Source organism: Bubalus bubalis, chromosome 11 (genome assembly GCF_019923935.1).
Source record: "Bubalus bubalis isolate 160015118507 breed Murrah chromosome 11, NDDB_SH_1, whole genome shotgun sequence".
NCBI lineage: Eukaryota > Metazoa > Chordata > Mammalia > Artiodactyla > Bovidae > Bubalus > Bubalus bubalis.
In genome coordinates, this window is record NC_059167.1 from 45410755 (window position 1) to 45434331 (window position 23577).

A 23577-nucleotide genomic window follows, 5' to 3' on the forward strand; every position below is an offset into this window, starting at 1 on the left:
CGTCAAATCTCAACAACATGAAACTTGTACAGTTCTCTAAATGCACAATACTGTGCATGCTTCCCTGCCCTTGCTGAGGCTCCTCCAGATCCCTGAAATGCACTCCTCCTTGTCTATTCATTCTTTAGACGATGCCTCTCTGACTCTTAGCCTTCATCAGTTCCTCTGACCAGTCTCCACTCTGTTCTATTTTTGTTTCTTATTTATATTTATTATATCATATGTCACACTATTCCTAAGTATATGTACTTTCTTATTTTACATTAATGTCAGAGAGCATATTTTTTGCCTCTTCTTTTTTTTTGTCTCTTCTTAACATGATACATAGCAAGTACCCTAACATACTAGCCTTAAACTAGAGCACACACCCTTCTTTTTTTTTTTTTCTTTTTTTTAATTTTATTTTATTTTTAAACTTTACATAATTGTATTAGTTTTGCCAAATATCAAAATGAATCCGCCACAGGTATACATGTGTTCCCCATCCTGAACCCTCCTCCCTCCCCATACCCTCCCTCTGGGTTGTCCCAGTGCACCAGCCCCAAGCATCCAGTATCATGCATCGAACCTGGACTGGCAACTCGTTTCATACATGATATTTTACATGTTTCAATGCCATTCTCCCAAATCTTCCCACCCTCTCCCTCTCCCACAGAGTCCATAAGACTGTTCTATACATCAGTGTCTCTTTTGCTGTCTCGTACACAGGGTTACTGTTACCATCTTTCTAAATTCCATATATATGCGTTAGTATACTGTATTGGTGTTTTTCTTTCTGGCTTACTTCAATCTGTATAATAGGCTCCAGTTTCATCCACCTCATTAAAACGGATTCAAATGTATTCTTTTTAATGGCTGAGGAATACTCCATTGTGTATATGTACCACAGCTTTCTTATCCATTCATCTGCTGATGGACATCTAGGTTGCTTCCATGTCCTGGCTATTATAAACAGTGCTGCGATGAACATTGGGGTACACGTGTCTCTTTCCCTTCTGGTTTCCTCAGTGTGTATGCCCAGCAGTGGGATTGCTGGATCATAAGGCAGTTCTATTTCCAGTTTTTTAAGGAATCTCCACACTGTTCTCCATAGTGGCTGTACTAGTTTACATTCCCACCAACAGTGTAAGAGGGTTCCCTTTTCTCCACACCCTCTCCAGCATTTATTACTTGTAGACTTTTGGATCGCAGCCATTCTGACTGGTGAACACACACCTTTCTAAATCTCTGTTCAGTCAACTTGTGATATTCACTATCTTCAAAATATATTCCAAGTCCCACAAAGTCTATCCCCTTTCTCTTTGTTAATCTAAATTCTGTCTAGTCAAAACTCTTCCTTCTCTTGGGAGTCTTCCCTGAAGCACCCCACAGTGATGTTTCCCTCTCTTGGGACCCTAAAGTCCTCACTGTCTTTACAGCACAGCACAGTGGTTATGAGCACAGACCATAAAGACAATCTACTGGCTTAAAGTCCCAACTTCATCCCTTAATGCCTGTATAACTCTGAGCAAGTCCCAAACTTTCTGAGTCTCAGTACTTCATCCATAAAGTGGTAATAATAACAGGCTCACCTCATAGGATTGTTGTGAGGATTAAGTGAGTTACAGGATATAAAGGACTCAGAACTACACCTGGTACATAGTAAGTGTTCAATACATATTAACTGTCAGGACAGTATTACTCACTTGGCAATTAATCATAAGCTTATCTTTTGACATTTTTAGTATTGCAGTATTGAACTACTTTTTATATCCTGCATTCTCCTGGCTAGATTATAAATTGTTTAGAAGAAATTAATGTCACACTAAAAGTGTGACATGCCCTGTCAAATGCAGTGGAGAGAATAAAAAGGGTGGAACTAAGAGTCTATTCTGCAGTGAATGAAGATGGGAAAGTGCAGAGACACAACTGGTTATAGGTTTTTCTGGCCACTAGCAAAGGGTTTTATAGATAATAGCTTCTAAGTAAATATTTTTCAAACACCTATTTCCAGCAAATATCATATCTCAAGCTGGCTCTTGAAATGTTGTTTTCTTAGTTAATAATTCTTAGTTTTCTTAGTTGTTTTCTTAGTTAAAAATGAATTATTTAAGTGATATCCTAAACAAAATACAGATAAACAGGAATATCTATGGGAGGATTAGATGTGAATCTAAATCAGGTCATAATAAATTCATAAGCCAAAATAATGGGTTTTTTAAAGTATCTGCTATTTTCACTAACCCTTTGGGATAGAAAATTGTTTGCCATTTTTATCAGTTAAGTGAAAATATTCGATTAATTCAAAATTTAACTTCCAAGTGAAGTTAAGTATCTCACAGCAAATTTACCCTTTTGAATTTCCTTTACTTTATGCCAATAACAACAAATAAAAGCAGAATTCCTACCTTTCCATCCTCAAGTTGAAGCAGGAGAACTTTATCTCCTGGCTTATAATCTTTGAGCAGCTCTGCTGACTTCCAAACTTCTTCAGGATCAGGTATCCAAACCCTGGCAAACTAGAAGACAAGAAGAAAAAAATATTTAAACCAGCAATTCAATTACTTTATAATGATATTAAAAAACCATGGATGTATTTATAATTAAACAGTTTACGAACAAAATAAAACGCAGCAAATATGAAATTTAACTTTTAAATTAGCAGATGAAAAGTACTTTAGCCTCAGTAGTACCATAAGTCCACATTATTAAAAGGCACAATGCTCTGTATTGTGGTAATAATTTCACAATATATGCAATTCCAATCATTATGCCATACACCTTAAACTCATACAGTGCAGTATGTCAATTCTATCTCAATAACACTATGGAAGTGGGGGAAACTATGCTCTGAAGAAATAGCCTTGATTAAAATTTGACTTTGCCTTATATTAAGAATGCTACCCCAAAATTTAATTTTAGATTAAAATGTACGTATAAACCTATTTTTTCACTGAATGCAGACTTTCATGGGTCTAAGAACAAGATTTGGAAGCTCTGGTGTGGTGGCTGTGCCAGTTTCAGCAGCACAGCTATTTTTTTCAATCATAAAATTTAAAATTTGAATTTTTTATTGTAGTTTTCATCCTGTGTTCTGCAAACCCTTAGTGATTTCTCAGTATTCATGGGGGATCATTATGAGCAGAGGAGCCACAGCTGTTTTACATACTGGACATCTGGAATTTGCTTTGAAGAAAGTTCTGTTGCTAATTTTTAAAAAATGAGAAGGCACTGCTGTCTATATTTTGTTTTCATTATTTTAGAAAGATGAGTGAAAATGGTAAAATGGAATATTCATCCTAGCCTCAATATCATGAAAGAGGTATCAACAGGAGTTTCTAAAACAGCAAATCTTTAGCCTTAACTACACCCTCTGGACTTAAGCCAATTTTGAACTGCAGACCAATTTTGATTGGGTCCTCCAAACACCACAATGAAGAGGTGTTTTATGACTGTTTGGATTCCTTAGAAAGGACTCTCCCTTTAAAACATATGTACACTAAACCTTGGTGCCCATTTTCAGGAATATATCACATATGAAAATATCACCAACACCAGTCTTTCTCTATTTTCTTCAGAGCTTTTATTACTACCTGAATTTATTTATGCTATTTCTTGTTTAAGTATTTACTATTTTTCTTTGTTAGAATATAAGTTCCATATTTGTCTTGTTCAACACTGTATCAAGTGCTTGTGTATCTGGTACACATCTGGGCCCTGAGTATTTGCTAAAAGAATGCCAATCCTTAAATTGAATAGAAGTGAGCATAGAAAAAAAAAACAAAAACAGAACAAAACCTCACCCCTTGCTTTATTTATCTCTTATTATCATAGATTCATGCCGATTTTTGGTCTGAACAGTTTGTAGAGAAAAGGGTACCAAGCCGGGTTATGGGTTCCAATCGCAGGACTACCAGATTGGTCTTTTAGCTTTTATTTCAGGTATCTGCAAGATGGGGGATGACAGCAAGACTCATCTAGTTTATCTCCAAGGTTTATACAAGGTTTTCACAGAAATTCTGTGAAAGGTATAAACCAATATATATGTATAGGCTGAGATTGTTACTAAATGTTTTTTCCATAAGAAGTGATTATAAATGTTATATACCAAATATGTTACTACAACTTATTTCATAACTTTTCCCTCAGTTATACAGCCCCTTAAACTGAGTAATATCCATACACATTACTAAAATCTTACTCATTCAATAAAGATTTCTGGGAGGCTCAAGAGGGAGGTGGTACATGTATAATCACTGCTGATTTGCCATAACTGTTGTATGGCAGAAACCATCACAAAATTGTAAAGCGTTTTTCCATCAATTAAAAAATAAATTAAAAAAATAAACATTTCTGTTTACTAACTGCTTCCACTCTGAAGCCTACTTTAGAAAGCCAGTATTTCTATAACTTTTTCTGAAAGGGATTTACTAGTTCCAGAAAAGATGTCTGAAGCATGAGACTCAGAGTCATGAAATAACCTACTACCTTGACTGATGAAAACACAAAAAGCGAAATGGGTCCAAGTGAGTATGTAGAATCATGGCTGACCTGCTCTAAACATGAGTTTTCAACTAAATCTAGAAAGAAGTGCCTTTGTGTTTTGTCCATAGCAAGCTCTAGCTCAGATTTCTACAAGTATTTTGGAAGCAGTAATGAGCTGGTACTTTGCCAAAGGTTTGATTTCCAAGAGCCAGATGTTAACAACACTTACATATAGAAGACAGAGGCTAAGGCCCTTACACTCACCAGAGGCAAGATATTGAAATACCAAACCTCACTCTGACAACCAACTTCCCCTTATCTTATCTTTGCTGCTGCTGCTAAGTCGCTTCAGTCATGTCTGGCTCTGTGCGACCCCACAGATGGCACCCCACTAGGCTCCCCCATCCCTAGGATTCTCCAGGCAAGAACACTGGAGTGGGTTGCCATTTCCTTCTCCAATGCATGAAAGTGAAAAGTGAAAGTGAAGTCGCTCAGTCATGTCCAACTCTTCGAGACCCCATGGACTGCAGCCTACCAGGCTCCTGCGTCCATGGGATTTTCCAGGCAAGAGTACTGGAGTGGGGTGCCATCGCCTTCTCCGTTATCTTATTTCTATCTCTGGGGAAAATATCCAAGGAGAAATAGGTCAGAAATCAGTCTATTATTACCACTGTCTCTTTTTTATTCTTTTCCATCTTAATCAGTGAGGATCAGTGACTCTGCAGAAACAACTATACAGAACTAGGTCAGTTGGGAAAATATATATACCTTAGATGCTGAAACAGAGAGGAATCTCAACCTGACAATGCCCCTTCTTATTGCCTCTATCACCTCCAACCCTACTTTCCACTGTCCCCTTAAGCCCCCAGAGAAAATACACATGGCAGCCCTGATGAAGAGGACTAAGCTTGTTCAGCTACATCCAGTGTGAAGACTGAAAAGGAAGACAAGAAGGCAAGGTCCCAAGATCACACGAGAACCTAAAAGAGATATGTGTTAGCAACAGTCAGGGAGGAATCAGAAATAGGAGTGGATACACCTACCCACTAAGTCTGCCCAGGTACCTAGTGAAACCGAAGCAGTTAGTGAAAGATAATCCTAGCCAAAGTGAACCAGCCCTGACAGAGTTCCAGCAAGACAAGACAAGGGAAGGTCCAATGTCTTGTAACAACTCTGTCACTAGCTGTCTGCATTAGCTAATAGAGGGTGAAGCTTTCCTGCAATGCTCCCCATTCCATTTTTAACTCACACTACTCTATCCCTCATTACCTTGTGAGTCCTTCAAATGCCTCACTTATGATACCTCAGACCTCCTACACTAGACTGCATGCTCCTTAAACCATCTTTGAACCCCATCTAGACTGGCTCACCTCCTTGACCACAGTTAGTGGGACATTTGTGTTGATTCTACTTAAGGCAGAGGTAGGGCAAAGGAAGGGGGAAAAGTCAGGAGAATGGCAAAGAGAAGTAGCAAAGGCAAACTTCACAGACCCACCTCAGGATTTTTCCTGAAGCTACAAAGCACAGCTGAGATGGGGTAGGAGTCAGAGACTTAGAGAAGAGACTCGTGGAGTAGTAGGCAAAGAGTGAACACTGAGGCAGAAACTGTAGAAGAAGGGAAAACAAGGATTTGGGATATGAGGTACTGTGACTAAAGCCACAAAAACTGTAGGACATGAAGAAAAGAGAAAAAGGCTTAAAACAGAAAACACTGAAATATAAATACACATCAAAGATTAGTAGCTTGCAAGGAAAATAAAAACCATCTGCCATACAACATAATTTACAACGAGGTAAAGCTGACTGAGTCTAATGGGAGAGCCCTGGAAAGGCGGGTTCAGGGGACATGCCTGTACAGGTCCCTGCAGAGAGGGGCACCAAACAGCATGGCTTCTCAGGGGTTACACCCATCCCTGTGTGCTGAAGGAGGCAGCCGTCATCATTCTCATTGTATTCTACCACAATGACAACACTCAACTGGTCCTTGATTAATGCAGGTGACTCACTGGAAGTTTTGCGAACTTGCATTTTGTCAGTCAAGGAACCCAAAAGTTTGAGTATTCAGAATAATAGTTTCTGAGGCCTCAGACACCTTGGGAATGAGACTGACAGTAAATGACCAGTCTCTAAATCCCAAAAATCTGATCCATGTGATTCTCTCCCTTCCCCAAACTCCCATGCACGTGATTTGCTTACAGACAGCACACATGCACATCCTTCATGGTTCCCCTATTAAGTCATGGCAATTTGGCAACATGGAATCTACTTGGTTCAATTTTAATACCCCATTGAAAACATTCACAAAAATGAATGCTTTATGTGACAATTCAAACAAGCCTAAAATAACTAAGTGCTTCTCTAGGCTATGAACTGAAGCAGAAGAGAAATCCTGAATCATGAATACCCTTTCCTCCGATCCCTGACATAACTGATAGCCAAATGGTTACTAAGTAATTCATATAACCCTAAAGGCATGTTTTTCAGGTAGAAAATTTAGGAACTACTATGTTAAAGCACATGATGGACTTTCCAGAAACTACACGCACGCACACACACACTGTACCTGTTGACATAATAAACTCCCATATACCCACCTAGGTTCAGGATTAGAACCTTACCTCTCAGTGGAATATATTCTTAAACATTTCATTTTCCCTCCATTTTCAATCATCACTGCCACTGTCTGGTCATGCCAAACTATGGGTTTGCTGTATTATAAATAAGCCCTTGCTTTCAAACAACAGACTCCTATTTATCCTTCACATCTGTGTTAAAGTACTGCCTTCTCTAAGAAGAACTTCCTGACTTCCCACCATCATTTGGCACTCTACTCTCAATGTCCCCATTACTGCATGCAATTTTCATCCCACTAAATGATGACTTTGCTTGCCTATCTCCTTCTACCGACTGTTGGTTCCTTGAGAGGACGAGTGCGTCTCATTCACCTTTGTCTCTTCAGCACTTAATACAGGGCCCGTCTAATAATTTCTTAATAAACCTTTATTACATGAATGTTCCTGGCTGTACACATTATACTCTAAGAGGGTAGCTTAAAAGAAGTATCAGAAAGAGGCTCCCAGAATCTTCTAAAGGGTCTCTAATTTCTAGAAGTAGAGAAAGATGAAAGTGACTTTGGAGAGCTGAATTATACAGGAAATTTTGGTTTGAAAGAAGGAAAAACAGCCAGATAGCAACGCAGCAGAGAAGTAATGAAACACCCTTTCCTCCCCCAAACAAACCTCCATCCCTTCATAATTTATGTAGAGTGGAAGCTACACCTCACTTCCAGAACAGAGAGCCCCACTCCCAATCCCACCACTCAGAAGGCAAAGAGGTGATGTGACCACCATTTCCACCAACCATCTCCTACAGTGGCAAAGTGGGGAACGGATGGGAAGAAAGGTAAGCCAAGGGGTTGGAGTAGGGAAAGAGGGTCACACCAAAATGGGGGAAAGAAGAGAATGGCTGGGGGTGAAGAAAAGGGGCATTTAGGATGGGGCTAAATGTGAAGAGCAGAAGTGTCCTGTGCCCCTCTGAGGCTTTTTAACAGATACAAGCATACCTCACTTTACTGTACTCCACTCTGCTTTACTGTACTTTGCAGATTGAGGGTCTGTGGCAACCCTGTGTCAGGCAAGTCTACTGGCACCATTTTTCCAACAAGATTTGCTCACTTCATCTCTGTGTCACATTTTGATAATTCTCACAAAATTTAAAACTTTTTCATTCCTGTTACATTTGCTTTGGTGATCTGTGACCTTTGATATTACTTTTGTACTTGTTTTGTGGTGCAGCGAACCACATCCACATAAGATGGTGAACTTCACTGATAATGCTGTGTGTGTTCTGACTGTTCCAACTACTGGTTATTTCCCTGGCTCTTCCTCTCCTTGGGCCTTCCTATTCTTTAGGACAATACTGATATTAGGCAAATTAATAACCTTATAATGGTCTCTAAGTCTTCATGTGAAAGGAGGAGTTGCAGGTCTCTCACTTTAAGTCAAAAGCTAGAAATGATTAAGCTTAGTGAGGATGGTGCATTGAAGGCTGAGCTAGACCAAAAACACTTACACCAAATAGTCAAGTTGTGAATCCAAAGAAAAAGTTCTTAAAAGAAATTAAAAGTGCTACTCCAAAGAACACACAAATCATTGATATGGAAAAAGTTGGAGTGGTCTAGAAGGAAGATCAAACCAGCCACAACATTCCCTTAAGCCAAAGCCAAATCTACAGCAAGGCTCTAACTCTCTTCAATTACATAAAGGCTGAGAGGTAAGGAAGCTGCAGAAGAAGAATGTGAAGGTTGAAGGAAAGAAGTCATTTCCGTAACAGAGAAGTGCAAGGTGAAGCAGCAACTGCTGATGTAGACGCTGCAGTAAGTTATCCCAGATGATCTAGTTAAAATACTGAAGGTGGCTACCCTAAACAATAGATTTTCAGTGTAAACAAAACAGCCTTATTTTGGAAGAAGATGCCCTCTAGGACTCTCATAGCTGGAGAGAAGTTAATGCCTGGCTTCACAGCTTCAAAGGACAGGCTGACTCTTGTTAGAGGCCAATGGAGTTGGTAGTTTGAAACTGAAGACAATGCTCATATACTATATCCCAAATCCTAAGGGCCCTTAAAATTATGCTAAAACTACTCTGCCTGTGCTGTATAAATGGAACAACAAAGCTTGGATGACAGCACATCTGTTGACAACATGGTTTACTGAATGTTTTAACCCCACTGTTGAGACCAATTGCTCAAGGGAAAAAAGATTCCTTTCAAAACATTACTGCTCATTGATAATGCACCTGACCACTCAAGGGCTCTGATGGAGATACAAAACAAGATTAATGTGGTTTTCATGTCTGTTAACAGAGCATTCATTCTGCAGCTCACAGATCAGGAGTCATTCTGACTTTCAAGTCTTTTTCTTTAAGAAATACTTTTCACTGTTATAGACACTGATTCCTCTAATGGAACTGGGCAAAGTAACTGAACCATTCTGGAAAGGAGTCACCATTCTGCTGCTGCTGCTAAGTTGCTCCAGCCGTGTCTGACTCTGTGCGACCCCATAGACGGCAGCCCACCAGGCTCCCCTGTCCCTGGGATTCTCTAGGCAAGAACACTGGAGTGGATTGCCATTTCCTTCTCCAATGCATGAAAGTGAAAAGTGAAAGTGAAGTCGCTCAGTCGTGTCCGACTCTTCACGACCCCATAGACTACAGCCTACCAGGCTCCTCCGTCCATGGGATTTTCCAGACAAGAGTACCGAAGTGGGTTGCCATTGCCTTCTCTGGTCACCATTCTAGATGCCATTAATCATGATTCATGGGAAGAGGTCAAATACCAACATTAACAGGAGTTTGGAAGAAGTTGATTCTGACCCTCATGGATGACTTTGAGGAGTTTAAGATTTCAGTGGAGGAAATAACTGCAGATGTGATAGAAATAGCAAGCATTAGAAGTGGAGCCTGAAGATGTGACTGAATTAGGGCAATCTCACAATAAAACCTAAATGAGGAGTTGCTTCTTGTGGAGGTGCAAAGAAAGTATTTTTTGGAGAGGGAATGTACTCCTGGTGAAGATGGCTGAAATGACAACAAAGGATTTAAACTTGGTTAACAAAGCAGCAGGGTTTGAGAGGATTGACTCCCATTTTGGAAGAATTTCTTGTGGGTAAAGTGCTATCAAACAGTACTGCATGATACAGGGAAATAGTTCATGAAAGGGCAAGTCAATTAATGCAGCAAATTTCATTGTTGTCTTATTTAATGAAATTGCCATAGCCACATTACCCTGATCAGTAAGCAAAGACCAATGTGGAGGCAAGACCCTCCATCAAAAAAAAGATTATAACTTGTTGAAGGCAAAGATGATGATTAACTTTTGGGGTTTTTTTTTTTTTTTTTGTCACTAAGTTGTGCCTGACTCTTTTGCAACCCCATGGACTGTAGCCTGCCAGGTTCCTCTGTCCATGGGATTCTCCAGGTGAGAATACTGGAGTGGGTTGCCATTTCTTTCTCCAGGGGATGTTCCTGACCCAGGGATTGAAAATGCATCTCCTGCATTGGCAGGCTCTTTACCACTGAACCACCAGGGAAGCAATAAAGTAATTTTTAATTAAGGTATGTACATTGGTTTTTTTAGACATAATGCTATTGAACACTTAATAGACTACAGTATAGTGTATGCATGATAGTTGTATTATGCACTGGGAAACCAAAACATTATTGTGACTCATTTTATTGCGATATTCACTTTATTGCAGTGGTCCAGAACCAAACGCACAGCATCTCTAAGGTATGCTTGTATCAAGGCTTAGACCTTAAAAGTGTTAGAGCTTGAATCCAAATCCATGTCTACTCTATAAGCCAAACATTCTTTCCACTCTATCTCTCTTCTCCCTAATTAAAGTAGATTTCAGAAAGAAACTTCCCTCCCCCACTCCAAAATTGATCCCCTTTGTGTTGTAATGAAAAGTGCTATTAAACTGGCCCATTTCATCAGATGAGACTTAAGGATGTCTCATCTAGACAATCTGTCAAAGCCATAGGGGTCAGCCAGGCATCCATCCTCAGTATTCCAATTAGTTGTGACCATAGAATGAAGCTCTGCCAAGAAATGGGTTCAGGGAATAATAGCAAAAAAAAAAAAAAAAAAATCTGCTAAGAGCTAAGATTTTAATAAATGAATGATTCCAGTTCATTTACTTCTATAAATGACAAAATGACTGGGTTAATTTAAGATTTTTAATTTTTTTGTAACTCTTAAAGTTACCGTGCATGTACTGTGAAGTCAGCTTCCAGCAGGCAATGAAATTATTTTAATTTCATGAAGAAAACAAGAACCCTGAAAATTAACGAATATATTTTGTCACCATCAAGTAGCAAAAATTAAATAATCCTCTCTAGAATTCTACATGATATGGTAGAGCTTCAGAATGAATATTTTTAGATACTACAGTTCTTTAATATTCCTGTAAAGATTATTTTAGGAACTAGGTCTCACTTTATAAACACAGTCTTCAAATCCACATCTAGAAAAAAATTACTATTTCTATCGACAATTAGCTACAGGTATTTAAGGATAAATTACAAAATTCTAAATAGGCAAAATAACCAAAAACAAAGAAAGGAATCCTATTGATCATCTTCACTGTAAGGCTTTTTGTTCGATTAGGATAAAGAAAATTCCTAATTCATATTCTTTACTTAATTCTTGCAATATGCTTTATAATTTTTATTATTAAAGAAGTCTCTCATTCAACAAACAGCTTGAGAAAGGTTAAGTAACTGACACCAAAGTCACTTAGCTAATAAATGACAGAGGCAGAATTCAAACCCAGGACAATCTCTGACTTCAAAACCCCTCAGGATGTATAATGAAGGACAGAAACTCAATGAATCACTTTCCCCTGACTGTGATCAAGGTTTGCCCAATTAAGCAAACCAACTCACACTTTCCTACCACTTTCAACACTTGCTCCCAATATAGAAAGAAGTATAAAAATAGTCATGCTAATTATGTACCTTTGTATATAGATGTCTTCCTTCCACATAGAACATCAACCAGTCTGATAAATGATTTGGTGCTGAAAGAAGTCATGGGTAATTTTTAAATCTGAAATTAAAACGTCTCAACATGGTAAATTTTTTTCTCCCATGTTTTTTTGAGATGTAGTTGACATGCTGCTGCTACTGCTGCTAAGTCATTTCAGTCCTGTCCGACTCTGTGCGACCCCATAGACGGCAGCCCACCAGGCTCCCCAGTCCCTGGGATTCTCCAGGCAAGAATACTGGAGTGGGTTGCCATTTCCTTCTCCAATGCATGAAAGTGAAAAGTGAAAGTGAAGTCACTCAGTCATGCCCGACCCTCAGTGACCCCATGGACTGCAGCCCTCCAGGCTCCTCCGTCCATGGGATTTTCCAGGCAAGAGTACTGGAGTGGGGTGCCATTGCCTTCTCCGAGTTGACATGCAGCACTGTATAAGTTTAAGGTATACATCATCATGATTTGGCTTATATACACTATGAAATGATTACATCTCAAGTTTAGTGAATACCCATCATCTCATATAAATACAGAATTAAATAAAAAATTTAAATATATTTTTCCTTGTGATGAGAACCCTTAGGATTTATTCTCTTAACAGCTTCCATTTATAACACACAGTGGTGTTAACTATATTATTTGTTATGCTATGTTATTAACATGATTATGTTAATCATGTTGTGTGTTACATCCCTAGTATTTATTTACCTTATGACTGGAAGTTTGTACCCTCACCCAATTCCTACTTTCTCAACTTCCCACCTCTGGTAACTACAAATCGGATCTCTTCTTCCATGAGTCTGTATGCTTTTAAAGTATAATTTACCTACAATACTAAGACAGCTCCTGGTACACAACACAGTGACTCAATATGTCTATAAACTGAAAATGATCAACACTCAATATGCTAAATTTTGAAAGAATCTGACAAAACAGACATTATATGACATAACACAGATATATAGCTCCCTCCTGTTTATAACAGGCAGCTCACTTTTGTTTGCCCCCAGCTTTGGGGATGTACACTTCTGACAGAGATCAACGGTCTGGAGCTACCTTGGGGTATTGCAGGTCCTTCATGATCTGGCCTCTGACAACGTCTTTGGTCTCATCTTTCACCATTCCTGCTTGTGTTTAACCCTCTAACAACACCTGGTTCCTCCATACCTATCTCTTTACTCACATTAAACTCCAAACCTGGCAAACCTTTTCCCTATCCTCATAACCCAGTTCATGCCTGTGTCCTAGAAGTGCCCATCTTCCAGCAGCATTTGACTGCTGGCCTTGGCAACCTACCTGGAATGCTCTTTGCCTGGCTTCTGAGACTCCCTATTCTCACAGTTCCCTCCTACCCATCACATCACTCCTTTCACAGGTCTGCCTCTGCCATCCAATCTTTAAATGTTGGAATGGCCTGGACCTCTGAGCTGAGTCTTTTCTCTCTTCTGAAAGTGAAAGTCGCTCAGTCGTGTCTTACTCTTTGTGACCCCATGGACTGTAGCCCTCCAGACTCCTCCATCCATGGAGTTCTCCAGGCAAGAATACTGGAGTGGGTTGCTATTCCCTTCTCCAAGAAATCAGTTCCAACCCAGGGATTGAACGGAAGTCCCTTGCATTGCAGGCAGATTCTTTACAATCTGGGCCACCAGGGAAGCCTTTTCTCTCTTCTAGTGCAGTATTAAGAGGCAGGCTGTAGGACTGGACTGGGTTTTGTGGTTTACTAACACTGTGGCTTCTCTGGGCCTCATCTACAAAAAGAGTAATAATAATGCCTATGATAAAGAGTTACTATGAGGATTAAATTAATATTAGCTATCTTCATTAATATTATTATTATGATTAGCTATTACTATTGTTATTTTTAATTTTACACTGCATTCTATCCACCTTCATGAGTTTGAATACCAATTTTCCCCAAATTTTGATCTCTAGCCCAGACCTTTCTGTTGAACCCTAGACCCAGACTCATATAACTTCCTAAGATCTCTATTTAAATGTCTCATAGGCATCTTAAACTTAATTGTAATTAATTGCCCATAGGTTTGTCTCTTTAACTAGATTGTGACTTTCTTGGGGACAATATCTATGATATATTCATTGGCATCACCCTCACACCTGGCCCAGTGTTTAGCAAAGTAGATGTTCAGGAGAGATCAGCTGAATGAATGAATAAATAAAAAAATAAACGAATGAATGATGAGTTGTTAGGAACCACAGAATTTTCATGGATTTGAAATCTGAAAAAATGGTATGCTAAAACAGAAAACCAATCATGGCAGAAGTTACAGAAGAGAATCAAAAATAATTTCATTAGCTACCAGTACAAACATGAGTGGAAACAATAATCCTGTCACAGAACACTTAAAAATACAAGCCTGGTTTGCCCAAATGAAATGCCCAGCATTTCTCAACAGGAGATTACTTTCAAAGATAATGAACAAAACATGCATAAACATGAAGAGCCTCTATGTTACAAGAACATATTCATATTTATATCTTATGTGCTAACTATGCCTTTTTCCAAAGCTTGGGTAGACTTTTTTTTTTAATGGTAGAATTCCCATAAAAACTGTCTGAACAAAATTCACAATTTGACTCTGTAGCATTAACATTTTAAATTGCATATACAACAGACTAGGCTATTAATAACTCAGATGACCATTATATCTACTACTGTGGGCAGGAATCCCTCAGAAGAAATGGAGTAGCCATCATGGTCAACAAAGAGTCTGAAATGCAGGACTTGGATGCAATCTCAAAAATGACAGAATGATCTCTGTTCGTTTCCAAGGCAAACCATTCAATATCACAGTAATCCAAGTCTATGCCCCAACCAGTAATGCTGAAGAAGCTGAACGGTTCTATGAAGATTTACAAGACCTTTTAGAACTAACACCCAAAAAAGATGTCCTTTTCATTATAGGGGACTGGAATGCAAAAGTAGGAAGTCAAGAAACACCTGGAGTAGCAGGCAAATTTGGCCTTGGAATATGGAATGAAGCAGGGCAAAGACTAATAGAATTTTGCCAAGAAAATGCACTGGTCATAGCAAACACCCTCTTCCAACAACACAAGGGAAGACTCTATACATGGACATCACCAGATGGTCAACACCGAAACTTTGCAGCCAAAGATGGAGAAGCTCTATACAGTCAACAAAAACAAGACCAGGAGCTGACTGTGGCTCAGATCATGAACTCCTTATTGCCAAATTCAGACTGAAATTGAAGAAAGTAGGGGAAACCACTAGACCATTCAGGTATGACCTAAATCAAATCCCTTATGATTATACATTGGAAGTGAGAAATAGATTTAAGGGCCTAGATCTGATAGATAGAATGCCTGATGAACTATGGACTGAGGTTGGTGACATTGTACAGAAGACAGGGATCAAGACCATCCCCATGGAAAAGAAATGCAAAAAAGCAAAACAGCTGTCTGGGGAGGCCTTACAAATAGCTGTGAAAAGAAGAGAAGCGAAAAGCAAAGGAGAAAAGGAAAGATATAAGCATCTGAATGCAGAGTTCCAAAGAATAGCAAGGAGAGATAAGAAAGCCTTCCTCAGCGATCAATGCAAAGAAATAGAGGAAAACAACAGAATGGGAAAGACTAGAGATCTCTTCGAGAAAATTAGAGATACCAAGGGAACATTTCATGCAAAGATGGGCTCGATAAAGGACAGAAATGGTATGGACCTAACAGAAGCAGAAGATATTAGGAAGAGGTGGCAGGAATACACAGAAGAACTGTACAAAAAAGATCTTCACGACCCAGATAATCACAATGGTGTGATCACTGACCTAGAGCTGGACATCCTGGAATGTGAAGTCAAGTGGGCCTTAGAAACCATCTCTACGAACAAAGCTAGCGGAGGTGATGGAATTCCAGTTGAGCTATTTCAAATCCTGAAAGATGATGCTGTCCAAGTGCTGCACTCAATATGCCAGTGAATTTGGAAAACTCAGCAGTGGCCACAGGACTGGAAAAGGTCAGTTTTCATTCCAATCCCAAAGAAAGGCAATGCCAAAGAATGCTCAAAGTACTGCACAATTGCACTTATCTCACACGCTAGTAAAGTAATGCTCAAAATTCTCCAAGCCAGGCTTCAGCAATACGTGAACTGTGAACTTCCTGATGTTCAAGCTGGTTTTAGAAAAGGCAGAGGAACCAGAGATCAAATTGCCAACATTCGAAACATCTATTTCTGCTTTATTGACTATGCCAAAGCCTTTGACTGTGTGGATCACAATAAACTGTGGAAAATTCTGAAAGAGATGGGAATACCAGACCACCTGACCTGCCTCTTGAGAAACCTCTATGCAGGTCAGGAAGCAACAGTTCGAACTGGACATGGAACAACAGACTGGTTCCAAATAGGAAAAGGAGTACGTCAAGGATGTATATTGTCACCCTGCTTATTTAACTTATATGCAGAGTACATCATGAGAAACGCTGGACTGGAAGAAACACAAGCTGGAATTAAGATTGCCGGGAGAAATATCAATAATCTCAGATATGGAGATGACACCACCCTTATGGCAGAAAGTGAAGAGGAACTCAAAAGCCTCTTGATGAAAGTGAAAGTGGAGAATGAAAAGTTGGCTTAAAGCTCAACATTCAGAAAACGAAGATCATGGCATCCAGTCCCGTCACTTCATGGCAAATAGATGGGGAAACAGTGGAAACAGTGTCAGACTTTATTTTTTGGGGCTCCAAAATCACTGCAGATGGTGACTGCAGCCATGAAATTAAAAGACGCTTACTCCTTGGAAGGAAAGTTATGACCAACCTAGACAGCATATTTAAAAGCAGAGACATTACTTTGCCAACAAAGGTCCATCTAGTCAAGACTATGGTTTTTCCAGTGGTCATGTATGGATGTGAAATTTGGACTGTGAAGAAGGCTGAGCACTGAAGAATTGATGCTTTTGAACTGTGGTGTTGGAGAAGACTCTTGAGAGTCCCTTGGACTGCAAGGAGATCCAACCAGTCCATTCTGAAGAGATTAGCCCTGGGATTTCTTTGGAGGGAATGATGCTAAAGCTTAAACTCCAGTACTTTGGCCACCTCATGCGAAGAGTTGACTCATTGGAAAAGACTCTGATGCTGGGAGGGTTTGGGGGCAGGAGGAGAAGGGGACGACAGAGAATGAGATGGCTGGATGGCATCACCGACTTGATGGATGTGAGTTTGAGTGAACTCTGGGAGTTTGTGATGGACAGGGAGGCCTGGTGTGCTGCGATTCATGGGGTCGCAAAGAGTCGGACACGACTGAGCGACTAAACTGAACTGAACTGAGGCTATTAATATAATGTTGTGGTGTTCACTTGATATGCTGAAGGCTCAACTAGGTGCGTGATGCATACCAAGGAGGCAGGTGCCCCCACAGATATCCTGAAGGAGGAGGAGAACCACAGAAATGGTGCTGGACCCATGAAGCTTCTGGCCATGCTTGCACCCTGACTATGATGAGATAATTACTATAAAACCAAGAAGCAGAAATCATTAGATATTGAAGTTACAAAACTCTGACTCAACAATTCCCAGACTTCTAGAGAGACCGAGTGTACACTCTTCTTCCCTCAACTGTGACAGCTGTAAGGGACTAAAACTGAATGGACAAGAGCATCTGCATCGAGGGGCTGGGGATTCTCAATAGGACGATAGGAATTGACGGGACAGTGGGGATAAGAGAAAGCTCAAGTCCCATTGTTGCTCAATTTTAGGTTGTAAAAATCTCCTAATTTATGAAATAAAGGACATTTGTTTATAAGCAAGAGTTAACTCCAACTGCATGTAGCTGGAAGAACATTTTGAAAGACAAATGCAGCACAAGCAAGCAAAGGTTCTAAAAGAACTGGGGCCTCAGCTTTTTCCTCAGATGTCAAGTTGATATCCTGGAACTGATGTGACCACACCCTTCTAGTCTAACAAAATGGATTTCCCTGGAAACAAGAATTTTATTGTCTGTGATGACTGAGGAAGACAGTCTTTCTTTCTATCCCTTTATAGTGGCTTCCTACTCTTAACAAAATTTTGTGAGTTTATATATTTCTTCTCAATACATAAAAAACTAAAATTTTTAGATGCTGTAAAATTATCACACCTAAAATTGTTTTACTTTTTCATTATTGTACATAGAATTAGTTTTCCCTTACTCATTTTTCCTAATATTTTTAGTCATTTAAGCTTCTGTTACAATTTTTGGCATGCTTCATACAAAAGAGGTTCTGTTTTACTAACTCACTCTACAGCCTTCATAAAAGCTACTCTAAATTTATTTTATTTTCAATCTGTATCTGGGATAATCAGTTCCTTCTATTTACTCCCCACTGTATAAAAAGTACTTGCTTTTATTTGACCTATAATTACTTCTTTGAAGCTTCAAAAGATGCCCCTGAGTTCTCATGTACACACTGAATAAGTCCATGATGGCCTCTTCTTGTTTTCTTAGCTTTCTGAGCTTCTGCCAGATAAAAAGTTCATTCTTTAATCCTTTCATATTGAAGGGTCTGATTTTTTTGAACAGTGCCTCATTCTTGCTTATTTTTAATCTCTGAATTTTAATTTTCTCACAAAACAAAGCAATTAGACAAAAGAGAATTTAGAGTCAAGGTTATTAAGCACATGGGCTTTGGAGTCAGACAGATCCAGTGACTCAATACTTCAATTGTATTAGAAGACTTTGAGTAAATTACCCAACTTCCTTCTTCAGGGACCTAATCCATAAAACTAGTTACTAATAATACTCACATCAGAGAGTTGTTAACAGATAAATGAGCTAAAGTTTAAAGACCTTTACATTATGCTGTCATCACCCTTATTTCATCCCAACCTCAGATTTAAGCACCTCGTTTGGCTTAATCTGAATTCCTTTACTACAGTCTACAATGCACTGTGCAACTTGGCCCCTGCCCTTGGGTTTAATATCACCTCACTGGGGTCTTCTCCCTTTGTCTGAACTCTGATTATGCCTGCCTTCTTTTATTCCCAGAACACTCTAACTCTTTCTAACTTCAAGGCTGTTGCTGTGCCCTCTGCTGATAGCATCTTTCTCTCGACCTCCCAACTCTTGTTACAGCTGGTTCCTTCCCATTCTTCAGGTCTCACTTTGGATGTCTCCTTTTCAGAAAGGTCCTCACTGGCTACCCTATAAATCAATTTGTTTACTTGGGATTGTCTGTCTCCCCAGCTAATCTGAAAGCCCTGTAAAAGCAGGGACAACCACAAATTCTAGAGGCTAGAACAATGCCTGACAACAAACTGATAAATGTTTGGATAAGGTGGTTAGCATATATTTATATGGCTGAAGAAATAGGTCAGGACCAGGATGTGGAAGACCTCACATTCCATGTTGAGTAGTTTGGTCTTTGTACTGCAGAAGACAGGGATTCATCAAAGGCTTTTTTAAAAACTGGGTAATGAGTGACCAGATATTTCTAACAGCCTAAATAAGCAGTTCTGTAAACAGTCATAAGCACATCTTGTACAAATTCTGCTTGTGATTAGTTGTTCTTGCCCCAAGTTACGTGTGTATACTACTGTCCCTCACATTCTGAATGTAGATAGAATTTATCTAATATACACAATTGCTTCCAGAATGTCATTCATATTGGGCAAATGGGGTTTGCATTGGAGGGAGAAAGAGTCACATTTGCCAAAGGGCAGGGGCTGGGAGGGCAGTTCAGTTGGTATTGCCTTATGAATGTTGGGAACTAGAGAAGAGATTCTTACCCTGAAAACAAGAACCTTGGGAGTGAGTTCAACAGCAGGGATAAGGGGAGGGACACTTGAATAAGCCAGCTCTGAGAGGGCAACTGAGCAAGACACCTTGCAGACTGGTTGAGTCACCTAAGGAAAAGAACCCTGCTAGCCTGCCTCTGAATGAAAGCACCGACGATCCCTGGGCTTCAGGCATTTTCCTAGTCTATTTGCCTCTCTTAAAAAAAAGAGGGGGGTGGAAAAACGTCCTTTTAACTAAATTTTAGCTGAGAAAAGCAGTAGAAAAAGTTGTCCTAGGATTTATATTTGGACCAAAAAAAAAAAAGCCTGGCTCAAAATATGTTTAAGAAAAATGTAAAACTTCTGGGTGGCAAAATACATCACGAACAAAGTAAAAAAAAAAAAAAATTGGCTCCTCAAAATTTTGTAGCAAACTAATTCCCTTATCGTATAAAGAGCTCTTACAAATTAATAAGAAAAAGATAACCCTATAGCAAAACAGGCAAAAGAAAAGAGGCAACTCACAGGAGCATCATTAAAAAAAATTAAACATAATGTGTCCAATTTACTAGTAGTTAAAGAAATGCAAATTGAAAGCACAATTTAAAATGATGTGTACTGGATTTGAAAAGACTTAGAGTAGATAATAAGATAGGTTGGGAAGAAAGTGGACAATAAGCATTTTCATATACTGGTGATATAAGTAGGTACAACCTTTTTAGATAGCAATTGGGTAATTTATTTTACAATATGAAATGCATATTTCAGGGATGCATATCAAACTGGGATGCAGGTAGACATCTGATTTGTATTTTATGTATTTCTATATTTTGCATTTTTTGATAAGTATTAGTTTTATAATAAAAACCAAAAGCTTTAAAAATATATACATCCTTGATTCAGAAAGTCTTCAGGAAATTTTGTCATGAAATACTAGAAAACACAAATATTATTTCCAAAAATGTTCTGTAGCACTGTTTGTAAAGTGACTATTTAGAAACAATACAATAATATAAAGGCTAATATGTACCTGTATTAATATAAAGGTTAATATAATTACAGAAATATAGTTAGTAAGTTACAGTATAAGATATAATTAATAATTTATGGTATATCTATATAATGGAATACTAAAAAAAACAGTAAGATAGGTCTACATGTACTGATGTGGAAAGATACTGCTGATTGGAAAAGGGCAAGTGCAAAATGGCATCATTTTATAATTCTATTTTGTTTAATACACTTTCATATATCCTATAAAATAATGGCTTGATAGTCAACAGGTTTTCATTCATGGTTTACACTCTTGTGAACAATACTTAAAAGTCTGTGTCATCAGAACATTCATCCTTTTGCCCAGTTATGAATGAGTGACCCCTCTGGAGACCTCTCTGGGGAAAGGAGACCAGAACTGGTGAAATAAAAGATAAATGGATCAACGGAATAGAATAGAGGGGTTAGAAATACATCCACATAAATGTAGTCAGCTGACCTTTGGCAAAGGAACAAAGACAACACAATGAAGAAAAAATAGTCTTTGATAAACGGTGCTGCAATAACTGAACATCCAAACTCGAAAAATGAATTCACACAGATCTTATGTGCATGCGTGCTCAGCTGGATTCGACTCTTTGTGACCCCATGGACTGTAGCCTGCCAGGCTCCTCTGTCCATGGGATTTCCCAGGCAAGAACAGGGGAGTGGGTTGCCATTTTCTTCCTCTGCATCTCCTGCATTGGCAGGTGGATTCTTTACCACTGAGTCAACTAGGAAACCCATACAGATCTTACACCTTTCACAAAAATAAATTCAAACAGATCATAGAACTAAAACGAAAAATATCAAACAATAAAACTCCTGGAAGATAACACAGAAGAAAACCTAGGTGACCCTGGGTATGGTGATACAACAAATATATGATCCATGAAATAAATAACTAATAAAATGGACTTCATTAAAATTAAAACTTCTGCACTGTGAAAGACAATGTTAAGAGAATGAGAACACAGATCATAGACTAGGGAAAAATATTTGCAGAAAGATATATCTGATAAAAGACTATTATCCAAAATATGCAAAGAACTCTCAAAACTCAACAATAAAAAACAAACTGTCTAAAAAATGGGCCTTAACAGACACCCCACTATAGAAGATATAAAATGGCAAATAAGCATATGAAAAGATGTTCCACATCATGCATCAAGGCAGAAATGCAAATTAAGATATCAATAAGATACCACTGGGCTTCCCAGGTGGCTCAGTGATAAAGAATCTGCCTGCCAATGCAGGAGACTCGGGTTTGATCCCTGGATAGGAAGATTCCCTGCAGGAGGAAATGGCAACCCACTCCAGTATTCTTGCCTGGAGAATCCCAAGAACAGAGGAGTCTGTTGTGCTACAGTCCATGAGGTTGCAAAGCATTAGACATGACTGAGCAACTGAGCATGCACGCACTAGATACCACTACACACTTACTGGAATGGTCAAAATTTGGAACACTTGACAGCACCAAATGTTAGCAAGATGTGGAGCCACAGGAACTCTCATTCATTGCTGGTGGGAATTAAAATGGTAGAGCAACTTTAGGATAAAGTCTGGTGGTCCATGGTATTTACCCAAAGGAATTGAAAAGTTAAGTCCACATAAAAACCTATACACAGGGACCCCTCCACTGGTGATCCAGTGGTTAAGACTCCATATTCCCAATGCAGGGGGCCTGGGTTCAATCCCTAGTCAGGGGAACTAGATCTTGCATACTGCAACTAAGACTTTACATGCTGACTAAAGATTCTCCCAAATCATCTCACCCTCTCCCTCTCCCACAGAGTCCAAAAGACTGTTCTATACATCTGTGTCTCTTTTGCTGTCTTGCATACAGTGTTATCATTACCATCTTTCTAAATTCCATATATATGCGTTAGTATACTGTATTGGCAGAAAGTGCAGAAGAAAGTGAAAGAGGAGAGTGAAAAAGTTGGCTTAAAGCTCAACATTCAGAAAACTAAGATCATGGCATCTGGTCCCATCACTTCATGACAAATAGATGGGGAAAAAGTGGAAACAGTGTCAGATTTTATTTTTTGGGGCTCCAAAATCACTGCAGATGGTGACTACAGCCATGAAATTAAAAGACACTTACTCCTTGGAAGAAAGGTCATGACCAACCTAGATAGCATATTCAAAAGCAGAGACATTACTTTGCCAACAAAGATCTGTCTAGTCAAGGCTATGGTTTTTCCAGTGGTCATGTATGGATGCGAGAGTTGGACTGTGAAGAGAGCTGAGCGCCGAAGAATTGATGCTTTTGAACTGTGGTGTTGGAGAAGACTCTTGAGAGTCCCTTGGACTGTAAGGAGATCCAACCAGTCCATTCTAAAGGAGATCAGCCCTGGGTGTTCTTTGGAAGGAATGATGCTAAAGCTGAAACTCCAGTACTTTGGCCACCTCATGCGAAGAGTTGACTCATTGGAAAAGACTCTGCTGCTGGGAGGGATTGGGGGCAGGAGGAGAAGGGGCCAACAGAGGATGAGATGGCTGGATGGCATCACTGACTTGATGGATGTGAGTTTGAGTGAACTCCGGGAGATGGTGATGGACAGGGAGGCCTGGCGTGCTGTGATTCATTGGGTCGCAAAGAGTCAGACACGACTGAGTGACTGAACTGAACTGATACTGTACTGGTGATTTTTTTTTGGCTTACTTCACTCTGTATAATAGGCTGCCGTTTCATCCGCCTCATTAGAACTGATTCAAATGCATTCTTTTTAATGGCTGAGTAATACTACATTGTGTATATGTACCACAGCTTTCTTATCCATTCATCTGCTGATGGACATCTACTTTCAAGGAAAA

At 39.2% G+C, this 23577-nt stretch overlaps 1 protein-coding gene across 8 annotated transcripts in view; it reads right to left on the reverse strand.

Annotated features, from left to right (window-relative positions):
* MYO5A (myosin VA) overlaps positions 1-23577 on the reverse strand; it is a 205588-nt gene that overhangs the window by 129608 nt on the left and 52403 nt on the right. For all 8 annotated transcript variants that reach the window (XM_025295614.3, XM_025295612.3, XM_025295607.3 and 5 more), the window contains exon 2: positions 2388-2498. In XM_025295614.3, the coding sequence (XP_025151399.1) occupies positions 2388-2498 (111 nt within the window). The remainder of the gene's footprint in view (positions 1-2387; positions 2499-23577) is intronic.